We start from the raw sequence: 15,315 nt of genomic DNA, 5'->3' as shown, positions 1-15,315 counted from the left end.
GGGCCACGGAGGGACGCACCCGCCACAGTGTGGGGTGGGAGGCCAAGGGTGCCCTGGGCCCCACCGGGACCCTCCCCCTGCTCCTCCGCCTCCCGCTCTGCCGAGCAGAGGGGAGATGGCGGACAGGACCATCCAGACAATTAAAGCTGGTCAGAGGATGTGCCACGAACCATCCAGAGCACGTGGGAATCCAGGCGAGCAGGCGCAGCTGGCCGCGCTGCCTCCAAAGTGTAACCTTCAGAATGCACCTTCGTGTGCAGCAGGAGCGAGTCAAGGGCCTGGGTGACCTTGGGAAGGTCACTTCCTGTTCCAGGTAAAGGCAAGCCCCGCCTCTTCAACCCAGACAGAGAATGCTTCTAGGATTATATTTTTCCAGTGGCTTTGATGGGCTTCAGCAAACTTTTCAGGACAGTAGACTACGTATGAAGTGCTAAAGTACCTCTGAAGGCACAGAATACCGATGTTATAAAAGTATCAGTGTCTTGTACAACTGTTTAAAAAAGTAATAAAGAAACCCTGCTATTGCACAGCCACAGCCAGGCTTTGAACTACCAAGTGTCCCACGAGTGAGTGGTACCCGACTCTGTGGTCCCATGGATTGGGGTCTGCCAGGCTCTTCTGTCCATGGGATTTCCTAGGCAAGCATCCTGGAGTGGGTTGCCAGGCCCTCCTCCAGGGGATCCTCCCAATCCAGGGATCCAACTGCCAAGCACTCCATTAAATGACATTAAATGACACTAAATGTCACCAGTGTGTGAGAGTGACCACTTTATTAAATCATCAGGAATTACATTGACCTTCAAAACACTAATTGCTAGAAACTTAAGTTTCAGGTGTTGAAAATACTTCAGAAGAAGAGTCTGAGTCACTGTACAGGTTCCGTGTGGGTTAGAGGTTCGCCCTGAACCCCGCCTTCACCGAGAACCTCATCATGGGCTTCTCGCGGGGCCGCAAGAGGCAGATGGAGCTGGGAAAGCCCTTGAGTCGGAGGCGACTCACGCCCCCGTCGGGGGTGATGGTGAACTTGGCGTGGGTGATGACGTCCTGCAGTTCGGGGGTCAGGCTGTCCAGCACATGCATCTCATCGGGCTTCAGCTGGAAAGAGAGGGGAGGTGGAGGTCCTTGTAATGACCAGGGGGCTGACTCTCCCAAGGCCACCCATCCGCTTGGACTCTAGGCCTTAAAAGGTGAAAAGTTATTCCATGATAATAATTTGGCTCGCCTAGCAATCTGCTTTTGGGGACAGGATGCCCCAAAGAGACCGGCATGAATACTCAGGTCCCCGTGATGTTTCTGATAGTTAAGTAAGCAGACAAACTGGTGAGAAAAAGAAAGCAGACAGGGGGCCATGGGAGCGGTCACCCTTCACTAAGGGGAGCAGCGCTCACTCCCGTCTCTGACCTGAAAATGACCACGCCCCTCCTGCATCCATCCCACGGCTGGCCCCATCCTGCTGCCCCTAAATATGCTAGCTCCCTGCCTAAAGAGTTAGTACATCGCGGAAACGTTTCTCCATGTATGCATGCTTGAACAAGATGGTCTAAAAGAAAATTTGAGAGTTAGGTATGCAAAAACGTGAGACGAGACAGCCCGTCATTTTATTATACAAAGGGGTGGAGACAGTTTTTAAAATCTCATTCATTGCACAGTTAAACTGAGCAGAAGCTTTGGGGTGGAACTGTAACCCTTTGAAATCCGGCCTTGACTGAAGTAGCCCGCTGGAGGGCTGCCTGCGTGACCCCAAGGGGTCGCACACCACACTACCTTTGTGACTGGAAGCAGTGGCTTCCACTTATGGCCCGGAAGGTCCCACTTCTGCCTGACCATGTCTTCCTCCTCCTGAGTCGTCAGGATGCAGCCATCCACCTTACAGCTCTCAGGAGAATTACCTATTGGAACAAGACAAAGGGCACCTTCTCCACTCTGTCTGCACTCAGCGCAGTTTGGTTTATGGAATGTTGACCTTTTAAATCAGATCGAAAGACCCAGCAAAAAGTGAGCATGGGTGAGGTGAGCATGCTTCTGCGGCACAGTGAGAGGACATCCCAGTGACTGTTTCTGTGTCTTTAATATACACGCGCATGTACATGTGTGTGTGCACGTGTGTATATACGTGCGTGTGTGTACATGCGTGTGTACACGTGTGTGTGTGGGTGTATGTATTAGGCCTTGCGTGTTTGATATTATAACTGGATGCTGGCTTGTTCCCGATCCCCATGACCATCATCCTGGCTGACAGAGATAGCCAAGGCCACGACCAGTGCATCCACGCCACGTTGCACTTTGGGGTCCCTGGCTCCACGGATTTGCTGCTTTTTACCCTGGCCCTGGTGGCTCAGAGGTTAAAGCGTCTGCCTGGAAGGCGGGAGAGCCAGGTTCGATCCCTGGGTCGGGAAGATCCCCTGGAGAAGGAAATGGCAACCCACTCCAGTGCTCTTGCCTTGAGAATCCCATGGAGGGAGGAGCCTGGTAGGCTACAGTCTGTGGGGTCGCAAAGAGTCGGACATGACTGAGCGACTTCACTTTCACCCTGGTTTTGGCTAAACTGTCCCTTGCAAAAATAAAGAAGTGACTTTAAACTACCACACAGAGAACCATGGATGAAATATATCACTAGAGATGATTATTGAACATCCGAAACAGCAAGAAGATAGCAGGACTGACATTCCTCCTGACCTTCAGGAGCTGCCCTGGGCCAGTCATGCTGAAAAGTGGAAACAGTGGCTGCTAATCAGATCTAAACCATGGTCTTCCCAACAGGAGTTCAAATTATCAAGACCTCTTGAAACTGTTTACATCTACCCATTGAGGATGAACTTCACCTTAAATATATACTGACCCTTGATGGAAGAGTTAATAGTTGAGTGAGGTCATAATGATTCACAAGACATTTAAAAATCAAGCATGCCGTGTATGAATACAAACTGCTGTATTTACTCAAAGACGGCCAAAGAGTCATTAGACACCCACCACGGTGCTTGGCAAAACCTAACGATTATAGAAGTTTAGTAACCTCTTTTGAACTTAATAGAATGGAACATGTATCTATTTCATAAGAACATAAATATGGAATATTAAGGATGCTTTTTCCAAATATTATTTTACTAAAGGAAGGCCGTAATTTAAAATGTGTGTAGAGCACTGCCCAGAGGAGAAACAGTCACCAAGCTGCCTGCGATCCCTCCCCTGAGACGATAACCCCACCCCGTTCTTTCGACGACCTAACCAGCAAGTGTTTCATAGGCTTTTTCCACATGGAGTTCAGGGCCCCTGTGGTGAAGAGCCTTAGTGCCTCATAGAACCTCATGACTTTTGTGGTCGAGTGCACATCTAATGCTTTATAAAGAGAGAAGCAGAGTGCGAAGAGTTCACATAACACGCTTGAAGCTGCACAACTGTGAGTGGAGAGCCAGGTCCACAGCCCACCGCCCTGAGTCCCTCCCCTGCTGGAGCCTGCTGTCTTTATTCTTTTTCATAGTTGTAATTTAGTTGCGGCATGGAGCCTCCTGCCATCATGACCAGCACACCAATTATAAGCGGTTTCCTAGTGCCATTACGTTTACCTTTGAAATATTTTGTGTCAATTTCGATTTGAGTTATTACTCCAGGATGCGCCAATCTGAAAACTGCCCACTCACAGCCTGGAACCAGGAGAATACCATTCTCATCATTCTAGAATTAAAAAAAAGGAAGAAACAACCTAAGTCAGCTTGCTGTCATTCAAGACAGCAATCCTGAAAACCAGCCAGCAACAAGGTTAGCACGCACGTGTCATTTCCTCCTGAAAGGAGTAGGGCATCCCTGGTCGTAAAGAATCTGCCTGCAATGCAGGAGACCAGGGCTCAGTCCCCGGGTCGGGAAGATCCCCTGGAGGACAGCATGGCAACCCCCTCCAGTACTCTTGCCTGGGAAATCCCATGGAGAGAGGAACCTGGCGGGCTACAGTCCACAGGATCGCAAAAAGCTGGACCTGACTTAGCACACATGTACGTGAACTCAGGTAGTATGCTGTACTCCAAAGGGTGTTTATCCAACCCAGCCAATAGCTCCTGTGGTTGGTTTGACTTTTCAAAGTAGATATGTCTTTGACCACATCTATACCAATATATGACCTGCCTCCAAACACAAGTTTCTAGTGAGGAGAGTTTGTTTATATTTGGAAGCATTGGGTGATACAAAAACTAACCCGTCAAAGGGGTGTTTACAATTAAGTCTGTGACATGATTTACACACTGAAAGGTGTTTTCTTTCCTTTTTTACTTCCTTACCTTGAGTTAGTTACTGGTCAAATTAAACAGCTGAGCCATCACACGTTCACAGAAGTGGTCTCACCCAGGGATACACAAAAATCAAAGATGAGGAAATGGTGCTTTTTTTTTTCTCTCCAGATCAACAAATTTACTCATGGGCTTTTATTAAATTTAGATGCTCTAGCTTTTCTGTATTAAAAAAGGGATGAGTCCAGTGATGTGTTAGAACAGCCAGCGTTAATTAGCAAGTTTGACCTCTAGGTCTTTCTGTGTGGTCTGGCTCTGATATCACATTGAAGCAGTAGAAGATTTAGAAAACATGTAGAAGCAGCAAGTATTTACAAAAACGCCTGAGAGGTTTCTAAACTATCAGTCTCCTTGACATCAAACGAAGAAAACAACCTTTACTTTCTGGGAAGCGCTGGGACGCAGCGTCTTCACGTCTCACCTCCAGTATCGGGGGCCTGTCCAGCCTCCGTGCGGTTTCCCAGCCGTCTGCCATTGACGTCGCCGTGCCGACTCCTGCCAAAAACAGTGTTCAGTGGTATGTCAGAGTACCATCGCAGTTTATCCTAAACGCGAGAATGTTTAGAATAAACATTCACTGGCGTGATCAGAGCAGACCCCGTGCGCCTGAGCAGTGCAACATCCGTGGTTTCCATTAAGGTGAATGCGTCAGCAAGTTCACACCCGAGCAACTGCTTAAGCCAAAATTAGGGAGATTGCTATTGATTTACTTCCTGTCTTAAAGGCTTTCCATCCTGTATGAAGGACCTCACCCACCCATATGGCTTGAGACGGCCCCTTCCTCTTAAGTGATTCATACCATACCGGGTGCTCAGTGTGAGGCCCACATGTCCCAAGCTCCTCAAGCATCGTCTCACCTATTAAATTGTTTGGGTGCCCAAAGTGTGCGTTGCTAAATCCTACACAGGCACCCCCATAGGCGACGGTCACCAGGTCTAACGGTTCTTTGGGGTCACCCGCGGTCCAGTCCTTTTGTCCAGTACCATACACCCTAAGACGTGCGATTCCACCATCTGAAACGGAGACGTGCCGTATCATTATTATTACCTGGGAAAAGCTGCCGTTGGTAGATCTTAAAACACAGAGCTCCGCATACCTGCCTGCTCTGCTTCTTAAACACACTGAGCCCAAAGCCCCAGGGCCTTTGCAGCTGCCACCCCCTTGTCCTCAGACAACTTTCTTGCTGCCCAAGGACCTCTCGCTGTTCTCAGGTCTCAGCTTAATCGTGTGGCCCCAGGAAGGCCTTCTTTCCCTCTCCAGAGCCATCTCCTTCCTGCCCCCCACCCCCACCTCAGCCACGGTCTGATTCCCCGGGTCAAGGTTATCAACCCCCCCCACACACACTTATTTACTCCACTGCACTAATCACAGTCCAAAATTACCTTGTTCTTAAGTCCCTGATAAGAAGTCTCCCAAAAGCAGAATCTAAAAATCTTTGAAGGCCAGAATAGCTACCTGTCTTGCTTGCTTCCGTGTGGCACATAGTAAATACATATTTGTGTTTTGGTGAATTAACTCCAGGAAAGCCAAAAATCAGTTGGTAAATTCACCGCAGATATAATGCTTGGTGCCCGAAATCAACATTGCTAAATCCCACACCAACTTACACAACATCTTAGGTTTTTATTTTTACACACGTTGCTTTGCAGTGCGGTTGAGAATACTGAAGATAACATTCACAAATTCAAGTAGCTGCTGACAACCAGAGCACCTCAACAGTAGGTCTGCAGAGCAAAAAATAACTACCAAGATCCACTTATATTGTGTGAGTCTAATAAAATGAATGTTTTTTAGTTGAGCATCATGTCCTAGAAGGTGGAACCCAAGTTTTTTTATACAGAAGCTCAAAATCACTAATCAGAATATTCTAATGAAACAAGCCCTATATTTTCACATGAAAAATTTGGTGAAATTGAGTGATCTGAAAGAACTTCGACAGAACAGTGGAGTCTCGGCATTTACAGTAAATGAAACCAGGCTGTGCTCGTATTTGTTGGTGTTCAGCCCCTCCGTCACGTCCAACGCTGCGACCCCACGCACTGCGGCACACCAGGCCTCCCTGTCCTTCACCATCTCCTGGAGTGTTGTTATAAAACCCAAGAAAATATACTAACAGGAGTAATTCACAACACTATACTGGTTCATTGAATATTATGAGCTGCCCTCATGGTACCTAGTGTTAATGTCTGCTCATGTAAAGCCGATTTTACATTAAAAAAAAATAAGATTCTTCTTTATAGAGTTAATATCCAACCTCACTTTTAATCAAACTATCAAGGAATATTCCCCTTCATGGATCACAGCCTTGACATGGTGAAGGGGCTTGTGTAAGATCATGGCATCCAGTCCCATTACTTCATGGCAAACAGAAGGGGAAAAAGTGGAAGCAGTGACAGATTTTATTTTGGAGGCTACAAAATCACTGCGGACAGTGACTGCAGCCCTGGTGGCTCAGATGGTAAAGAATCTGTCTGCAATGCAGGAGACTCGGTTTAGATTCCTGGGTCGGGAAGATCCCCTAGAGAAGGGAATGGCAACCCACTCCGGTATCTTGCCTGGAGAATTTCATGAACAGAAGATCCTGGCACGTTACAGTCCATGGAGTTGCAAAGAGTCAGACATGACTGAGCAACTAGCACTTACTTGCTCCTTGGAAGGAAAGCTATGACAAACCTAGACAGAGTATTAAAAAGCAGAGACATCACTTTACTGACAACGGTCCATAAGTCAAAGCTGAGGCTTGCCAGGTAGCGCTAGTGGTGAAGAATCCACCTGTCAATGCAGTGGGTTCAATCCCTGGGTTGGGAAGATCCCCTGGGGGAGGAAATGGCAACCTACTCCAGTATTCTTGTCTGGAAAAGTCCATGGACAGAGGAGCCTGGCGGGCTACAGTCCATGGAGTCGCAAAGAGTCAAACCCAGCTGGGCATGCACACACACAGGTTTTCCAGCAGTCATGTACAGATGTGAGTGGGGCCATAAAGAAGACTGAGCGCCAAAGAACTGATGCTTTCAAACTGGTGCTGGAGAAGACTCTCGAGAGTTCCGTGGACAGCAAGGAGGTCCAACCAGTCCATCCTAAAGGAAATCAGCCCTGAATATTCATTGGAAGGACTGAAGCTGAAGCTGAAACTCCAATACTTTGGCCACCTGATGTTAAGAACTGACTCACTGGAAAAGACCCTGATGCTGGGAAAGATTGAAGGCAGGAGGAGAAGGGGATGACAGAGGATGGGCTGGTTGGATGGCATCACCGACTCAATGGACATGAGTTTGAACAAACTCTGGGAGTTGGTGATGGACAGAGAGGCCTGGTGTGCTGCAGTCCATGGAGTCGCAAACAGCTGGACATGACTGAGCGACTGAACATCAGAAAATCGGAAACTAACACAACGCTGTTAACTACACTCTGATACAAAAAATAGAAACTTTTAAAAAATAATAATCGGTCGTGAGGAAAATGCAAATCAAAACCACAGCGAGATACCACTTCATTTCTTCTGGGGTGGCTGTGATCAAAAACTCAGAAGGTGGCAAGTGTCGGGAGGATGTGGAAGAACCGGACCCTCACACGTTGCTGGTGGGAATGTGATGCGGTGCAGCCATTGTGGAAAGAAGTCTGATAATTTCTCATAAAATTAAAAACACAGTTATATGACTCAGCAATTTCAACTCCTAGTTGCACACCCAAATGAAAACCATACGTTTGCACAAACAGTTGTACAAGGGTGTTTATACCAGCATTATTCATAAGCTTTCAGTGGGTGAAAATAGCCCAAATGTGTATTAACTGATACGTGGACAATGAGCTCTGTCCACACAATGGAAGATTATTTGACCACACAAAGGAATGGAGTACTGACGCACGACAACGCGGGTGAGCCTTGGAAACATGCTAACGCGTCACAAAAGAGCATTTCTATGAAACGTCCGGAGCAGTCCAGTGGATCAAGACAGAAAGTGGGCTAGTGACCGCTTACGGCTGGGGAGATGAATGCTGATAGCCAAAGGTGTCAGGTTTCTTTTCAAGGTGATAAACGTGCTCTGAAGTTGACCGTGGTGATGGCCGCACATATACTGTATATATACATATGTATTTCATGCTCAAGCTCAGTCGCTCAGTCGTGTCTGACTCTTTGCGACCCCATGGACCATGGACGGTAGCCCACCAGGCTCCTCGGTCTATGGAATTTTCAGGCAAGAACACTGGAGTGGGTAGCCATTTCCTTCTTCAGGGGATCTTCCTGAACCAGGAATTGAGCCTGCATCTCCTACACTGCAGGCAGATCCTTTACCTCTGAGACACCTGGGAAGCCACACTATATATTTACATAGACTTTACACTGTATACTTGTATGTACTATGAACCATGGAACTGTGTACTTCACGTGGGTGAAATGCATGTTACACTTATTACATTGCAATAAAGCTGTTCAATAAAACAAAATAAGGGTTATTTGTACACAGCACGTCAACTGCTAATATGTCTGTGAAATAGACATTGTTAGGTGACATCTAACCTAATACAGCTTAGGTCCATCGCATCCTAACTTACTTGACAGTTTTTCCTAACTACCTATGGACAGCAGGGCTAAAACGAGGACTTCCTAGTGCACAGAAAGGGAAGATTAAAATCCTAAAATGCTAGAGAGATCAGTGACCGAGGAGGAAAGGGTGACTTTTCTTTGTGTTTTGAAAACATGCCGGCACTCAATGAAGAAAGCACAGGACTGGAGGCGGTCCATTATATTTACCCGGGAAAATGTTGAGTCGTATGTGACTCCACGTCTGCTGGGAAGTGACCGGAAAGTAGTTGTGGCTGGAAGCAGGATTTCCCGGTGTAAGTTCTGTCATGGGAACCAAGCAACTCCAGTCGTCGGACTTCAGCTAGCAACAAATATAAAAACAGTAGAGATGGCTCTAAGGAGCGATAAATCCCGTCATCCTGATGCCTGCGTGGGGCTTACGGGGCAACCACTTTGGAACAAAATGAATGATGGACGCCTAATGGAACACTGTAATAAAAGCACTAATAAACATCAAGTCCCAGGTTTAATAAGCAGAGTAAAGGCCTGCTTCTATTTCACCCCGGTCGTAACAGCCACCTGTTGGTGGTGGCCAGGGATGGGCAGGGGGTTAGGGCCGAGCCTCCGGATGTCTTCACTTTGAGGATTCATAAAAAAGCAGCAGCCAGAAGGTGATGTGAACGTTTAAATAAAACCCAGGCTCTTGCCGTGGGCCTGGGGGTAAACGAGTCAGCCTGAGCCTCCCAGCACTCTCCCCTAGGTCAGCGCTTCACTGGAAGGGCCCGCTTGTTGTTGCCGTTATGCATTTCCCCAGTGTGTTATGGATCCACACTTTTGTAAAATGCAATGAAGATCAGCAGACAAACTTCAAAAAGCAAGAATGTCCCCAAACACAAACCAAATTGTTTATTGGATTACATTCATCCGGCATAACGTTACTTTGTCCAATTGCTATCAAAAGTATGTGAACTGACTCTGTATTTATCTCACAGGGCACCATTCCCGCGTCTCTGTGAGCAGACTGCCCCATGGAAAGCAGCACCCTGGACCTCGCATGCGCTGGGGTCAGGGGTGCACAGATCCACCCAGAAACCTCTGCAGGGTCGCACTGGGTAAGCACAACGTGTGAGCTCGGCCAGGCTGAGTGCAGGCTGGCAGGTGGGCAGAGCTGCTCCCAACAGCCCGTGACAAGCCCCCGCTCCCCCGGGGGACGTACCTCTGAAATGGCTTCAAACTCCTCGGGGGTGGCCGCGGCTCCTGTCCTGACTTCTCGTTGTGGGATTTCTGGCTGCTTATCTAAAGTTACAGTGACCATGAGGGTTACCATTCCCATTCAAAATCAGAATATACATACTTTCTTAGTGGGCTGTAGGGTCATTTTCATTTTGCCTAAAGATATCGTTTAAGTCAAAGTATCAGATGCCCAATGTAATAGATATACGTGTTAAAGTTCCTCCATATTTAAAATACTTAGGGTAACTTCAGAAGGGGTGCTGCACACCTGGTGGTTGGTCTGCTCATCAGAGGGTAAATATCATCTCCAAGTTTAGCCAGATAGACAAACTCATCACACGACTCGGGTTTTCAAAAGGCTGGACTGATAAAGTTCTGGAATATTGTTAGTCAATTCACAAACACTGTTTCCCCCAGTGGCATCCCAGAACTGACCCACGGGCAATTCACCAACAGGAGCCTGTGTGGACAGTCAGCCTCCTGAAAGCATCTTTCTCTGCGTCACTGGTCACTGCCTCCCACCATCACGTGACGGCTCAGGTCCCTCCAACTGTCTTTCGGGAGGGGAGACTGTCACGCCCCTGGAGCCTCCTACAAGCTGGGCACAGAGTGCCTCCAGGATAAGACCGCTAACTGACATGGCTCCTGTTTCCCAAGTAATGTACAGACATGCCCTTGAGGGTACATGTTTCTAGAAAGCTACCTCTGGGACCAACCTCAGAGGACACCAGTTCCATTCCAGGATTCGGAAAGGAACCTTCCTGGAAAGCCCAGAGCTGCCGCGTCCTTATGCAGGCCCTGGGGGCTGGGGTGCAGCAGAATGAGCGGGGGCAGCGGCCCCACAGCTGCCCGGACCGGGCTCCAGACCGCCCTGGCCGCCCAGGCAGCCTGCTCCCCAAACCCTGCGCCTCCCGGGGGTGCTGCAGTGTGAGAATAGCGAAAGTTGAGCCGAAGGACACTGTTAAGCTAAATCTCAAAAATCACGGAGCCCTTGAGGGGTGATGTCATCAGCCTCTGTGGCAGCGAGGGGTGCCTCTGGACGAGACTGTCTGGGCGCGAAGTGAGCCATCAGGGGCCCCCACAAAGCTCCCCACAAAGGTCCCCCAGGAACCTTCTTCGAAGTTTGCCGCTTGAATCGACACTCGAGGGGCGTGATCTCCCGTGAAGTAGGACGTGTCCACGTCGAAGCCCCGGATAACTCCCTGGATGCCCAGCTGGACCACGCACCAGTCGTGACCTGCGGACGTAGACAACAGGGCCCCCGCGGCTGAATCCCGCCGCCGAGCCCCCGGCTGAGCACGCCGACAGCGGAAGTGAAACACCGGAAACGACCTTCGCGCATCGGGGAAAACGGTGCGGGCTCCTTCTCCCGAGGCTGCAAGGTCTCTTATGACGTGGCTACACCCGACCGCCACTCGCCACACGGACCCTCACTTCTAATCTGACCAGAGCGTACATAAGCCCTGGGTCCAGAGGGGCCACATGTCTGACTCCAAACTGGCCACCTCCTGTGGGCAGCATTGGCAGACGGGCATCTCTGAGCTTCATTTCTTTTAACTGCAAATCAGAGATGAGCTCAGCTTCCAAAAAGTTTAGCTGTAACTCTGGCATAGGGACCACCAGCCCAGCTAGGCCCGGACTCAGTACTGAGCTGGGTCTCCTGGAACAGCCTAAGCTTTGCCTTCAGGGCCCCAGCCAGGACTACCCCACCCTGCATCGGATGACATAGAAAAACTCCCAGTATGACACTGTGTGATTCTTGGTTTCCAGCAGTCAGATTCAAATCCACCTTAAAATGTCCAGTTTTATTAGAATCTAATAAGGCCTAATACTTTGCCAACAAAGGTCCATCTAGTCGAGGCTCTGGGTCGGACACGACTGACTGAGCGACTGAACTGAACTGAATAAGGCCTGGGCTTCCCGGGTGGCTTAGACGGTGAAGAATCTGCCTGCAATGCGGGAGACCTGGCAAGAGGACATGGCAGTCCACTCCAGTATTCTTGCCTGGAGAATCCCATGGACAGAGGAGCCTGGCGGGCTCCAGTTCACAGGGTCCCAGAGAGTCGGACATGACCAAGCACAGCACGAGCACAGCCATTAAGGCCTGGCGTACCACAGAAATACAGAAAATTAGAAATAGCGACTGTTTCTGTAACACCTGAGACAGTAGCAAGAAAGTCCGAGATTAGCCTGATGCTGGCTGGTTTTCTTTTACAGACATTTCTTTAAATTTAAAGGGTGTATGTTGACTGATGAGTAGCAGTGAGCGAAAGTAGCCTCTTAAGGTGACATAAAGATAGGATGGATCTTGGCTGAGCTCCTGGCTTCTCTCACCATTGCTGTGACCTGAGCTAAGTGAATGAGGCTGTTTCCATGGCAATCGGATGGGACCAGAACACCTACTTCAGAGAGGGGTGCTGACATCAAATGCCGCACACGCACCGACCCATGTGTGCACACGGCTCAGTCTCCTTCACCCACAGCCCTCCTTTTCCAGAGTCTCCTTTTCCTCACAAGTGCCTGCCTGCTCCTGCTCGCATTGATGACCAGGGCTCTTGCGACCCCTCCTGAATTGGCAGAGCCTGCCATTCAGAAGGGACATCTGAGGTGACCGAGTAGTCCAAGGGCCCGTTTTAAAATCGACTCCCAACGTGCACTGCTTTCCAATAGCCCCTGATCTCAAATGTCACAGGAGTGAGTGAACAGTCATCATCGTCTTACCTGGAATCCTTTTCCTTCTGGTCTGCCATCCGTCCATCCATTTCCCAAACTCAGTGTACTCGTGTTCTTTAAAACTTGGGCTGTCCCTCTAAAGCAAAGACGAGCGGATCGTTAACCTTCACGCGAGAGCCTGGGCTCCCAGCAAATAAACTTCTGCCCCAAAGGGACAGATGGGTGGTACAGAGAACAGGGACTGTAGGGGAGACGGAGGACGATGCCCGCATGTCTTCATATCGGCTTCCAAGAAAGAAGTCCTACTTCTCTGCAGGCCTTCATCCTTCTCTGCGGGCCTTCATCCTTCTCTGCAGGCCTTCATCCAGGGAACTTGTCACTGGCAGCAAAAGGTAAAACCACATGGCTCATTCCAGGGGCCCCACCACTGGTGCAGCCGCAACCTGGGCGCCTCCTGAAAGGCCGTTCAGCAAAGCAAGAAAGGGTAGCTGGACTCCCAGAGCAACCCCGAAAAGACTGGGCAACCAGAATCCGGCCGAGTCTTAGGAAGCGTAGGCTCGATGCTGAGGGTCACTCTGAACAGTCACCCCTGCCCCCACTCCCGTGCTCTGAGCTGCTCCAGGCCCAGCAGTGAAAGTGAGACCCCCGCCCCACAGCAGTCACACGCTGCCGGGCACCAGCTCTACGGGCACCAAGGCCATCACCCCTCTAGCAATAACTCTCGCTGGTCCCACTGCAGGGACCAGGTGGCGGGATTCCCCAGAGTTCCCGTTCTTCCCTACATTTATCAGTATTTTCTGTTTTTAATAAACATATGCCAACGAAGGTCCATATAGTCAAAACTATGGTCTTCCCAGGAGTCATGTACGGATGTGAGAGTTAGACCATAAAGAAGGCTGAACACCAAAGAATTGATGCTTTTGAACTGTGGTGTTGGAGAAGACGCTTTGAGAGTCCCTTGGACTGCAAGGAGATCAAACCAGTCCATCCTAAAGGAAATCAACCCTGAATATTCATTGGAAGGCCTGATGCTGAAGTGAAGCTCCAATACTTTGGCCACTTGATTCGAAGAACTAACTCATTAGAAAAACACCCTGACACTGGGCAAAAATTGAGGTCAGGAGGAGAAGGGGACGACAGAGGATGAGATGGTTGGATGGCATCACCAACTCTTTGAGCAAACTCTGGGAGATAGTGAAGGACAGGGAAGCCTGGGGTGCTACCATCCACGGGGTCACTAAAAAGACATAACTGAGTGACTGAACAACATTTTTATAACTAAGTAGGAAATACATTTTCCAAAAAATTCAAGCTCTGCAACACTTTTCTTCCCATCACAAGTTATGAACACAATGTGGGGCAGAGAGAAATACAGAGGACATCAGCGACTCCCCCATAGAGCAAAGTGGTCCCAGAATCCTGTGTCGGTCCGCATTTGTCTCTGCCGTCTTAATAGGAGTGGGGGCTAATTTCCACACGTTTCTACTGTTTTAATACCCTAATTCTCTGGGTCACATCACGTGACTCCCAGCCTAAACACACAGGGAGATTTTAATTAGCAGGACTGCGTGGCTCACCCCACCCCAGCACTTAGCAGAGACCAATTTACAGTACCTTTAAAAGATTTTCAGCAGGAGCAAAGAAGTCATCTGTTGCAAATAAAATCTAGACAAAGAAAGAAGTAAAGATAAAATAACCATAAATTTAAAACCATTTTATTTCATTCCCTGGTGAAACATTATGAGATGCAGTAAAAAGAAAATGTGAAATTGCCGAGGGGGAGAGAAACAATATGCAATTAAGACACAATGCCTTTTAAATGCTTCGATTTCATTGCCTGCCTCCTCCTTAATCTTGCCTTCCCACCCTTTCCTTCTTAATCCCCCTTACCATCTGGATACAAAAGTGCTAACTTCCTAGAAAGAAAATAAACCAACTTTTTTCAAGAACGGAGGACCCTGGGCTTTGTGATCCTTGTCCCAGAGCAATGGGGAAAAAATTGTCACCAGAGTCACAACTGTGGCTTAGCCAACCCATCCTAGGACGCCCTGCTGGGGGCGGGGGGTGGTCTGTGGTTTGTTTAGTTCAGTCGCTCAGTCGTGTCCAACTCTTTGCGACCCCATGGACTGCAGCATGCCAGGTATCCCTGTCCATCACCAACTCCCAGAGTTTACTCAAACTCATGTCCATCGAGTTGGTGATGCCACCCAACCATCTCATCCTCTGCCATCCCCTTCTCCTCCCACCTTCAATCTTTCCCAGCAACAGGGTCTCTTCAAATGAGTCAGGTCTTCACATCAGGTGGCCAAAGTATTGGAGTTTCAGCTTCAACATCAGTCCCTCCAATGAACATCCAAGACTGATCTCCTTTAGGATGGACTGGTTGGATCTCCTTGCAGTCCAAGGGACTCTCAAGAGTCTTCTCCAATACCACAGTTCAAAAGCATCAATTCTTTGGCGCTCACCTTTCTTTATAGTCCAACTCTCACCTCCATACATGACCACTGAAACAACCATAGCTTTGACTAGACGGACCTTTGTTGGCAAAGTAATGTCTCTGCTTTTGAATATGCTATCTAGGTTGGTCATAACTTTTCTTCCAAGGAG

At 48.8% G+C, this 15,315-nt stretch overlaps 2 protein-coding genes across 2 annotated transcripts in view; both read right to left on the bottom strand.

The window, feature by feature from the left end:
* Positions 1 to 595, bottom strand: part of DCDC2C (doublecortin domain containing 2C) — a 62,529-nt gene extending 61,934 nt beyond the window's left edge. Inside the window, exon 1 of the mRNA XM_010848446.1 lies at positions 578 to 595. Within this exon, the coding sequence (XP_010846748.1) occupies positions 578 to 595 (18 nt within the window). The remainder of the gene's footprint in view (positions 1 to 577) is intronic.
* A 158-nt stretch (positions 596 to 753) lies between these two features.
* The window catches only part of ALLC (allantoicase), a 23,712-nt gene continuing 9,150 nt past the window's right edge, over positions 754 to 15,315 (bottom strand). The window contains exons 3-12 of the mRNA XM_010848410.1: positions 14,323 to 14,373; positions 12,757 to 12,844; positions 11,147 to 11,272; positions 10,019 to 10,098; positions 9,031 to 9,163; positions 5,135 to 5,290; positions 4,699 to 4,772; positions 3,564 to 3,672; positions 1,765 to 1,889; positions 754 to 1,095 (exon numbers count right to left, since the gene is read on the bottom strand). Of these exons, the coding sequence (XP_010846712.1) occupies positions 889 to 1,095; positions 1,765 to 1,889; positions 3,564 to 3,672; positions 4,699 to 4,772; positions 5,135 to 5,290; positions 9,031 to 9,163; positions 10,019 to 10,098; positions 11,147 to 11,272; positions 12,757 to 12,844; positions 14,323 to 14,373 (1,149 nt within the window). The 3' untranslated portion in view covers positions 754 to 888. The remainder of the gene's footprint in view (positions 1,096 to 1,764; positions 1,890 to 3,563; positions 3,673 to 4,698; positions 4,773 to 5,134; positions 5,291 to 9,030; positions 9,164 to 10,018; positions 10,099 to 11,146; positions 11,273 to 12,756; positions 12,845 to 14,322; positions 14,374 to 15,315) is intronic.

Source organism: Bison bison, unplaced genomic scaffold, assembly GCF_000754665.1.
Source record: "Bison bison bison isolate TAMUID 2011002044 unplaced genomic scaffold, Bison_UMD1.0 scf7180017864266, whole genome shotgun sequence".
Taxonomy (NCBI): Eukaryota; Metazoa; Chordata; class Mammalia; order Artiodactyla; family Bovidae; genus Bison; species Bison bison.
The sequence above is the reverse complement of the archived record's forward strand: the minus strand, read 5'-3'. Positions and strand labels throughout refer to the sequence as shown.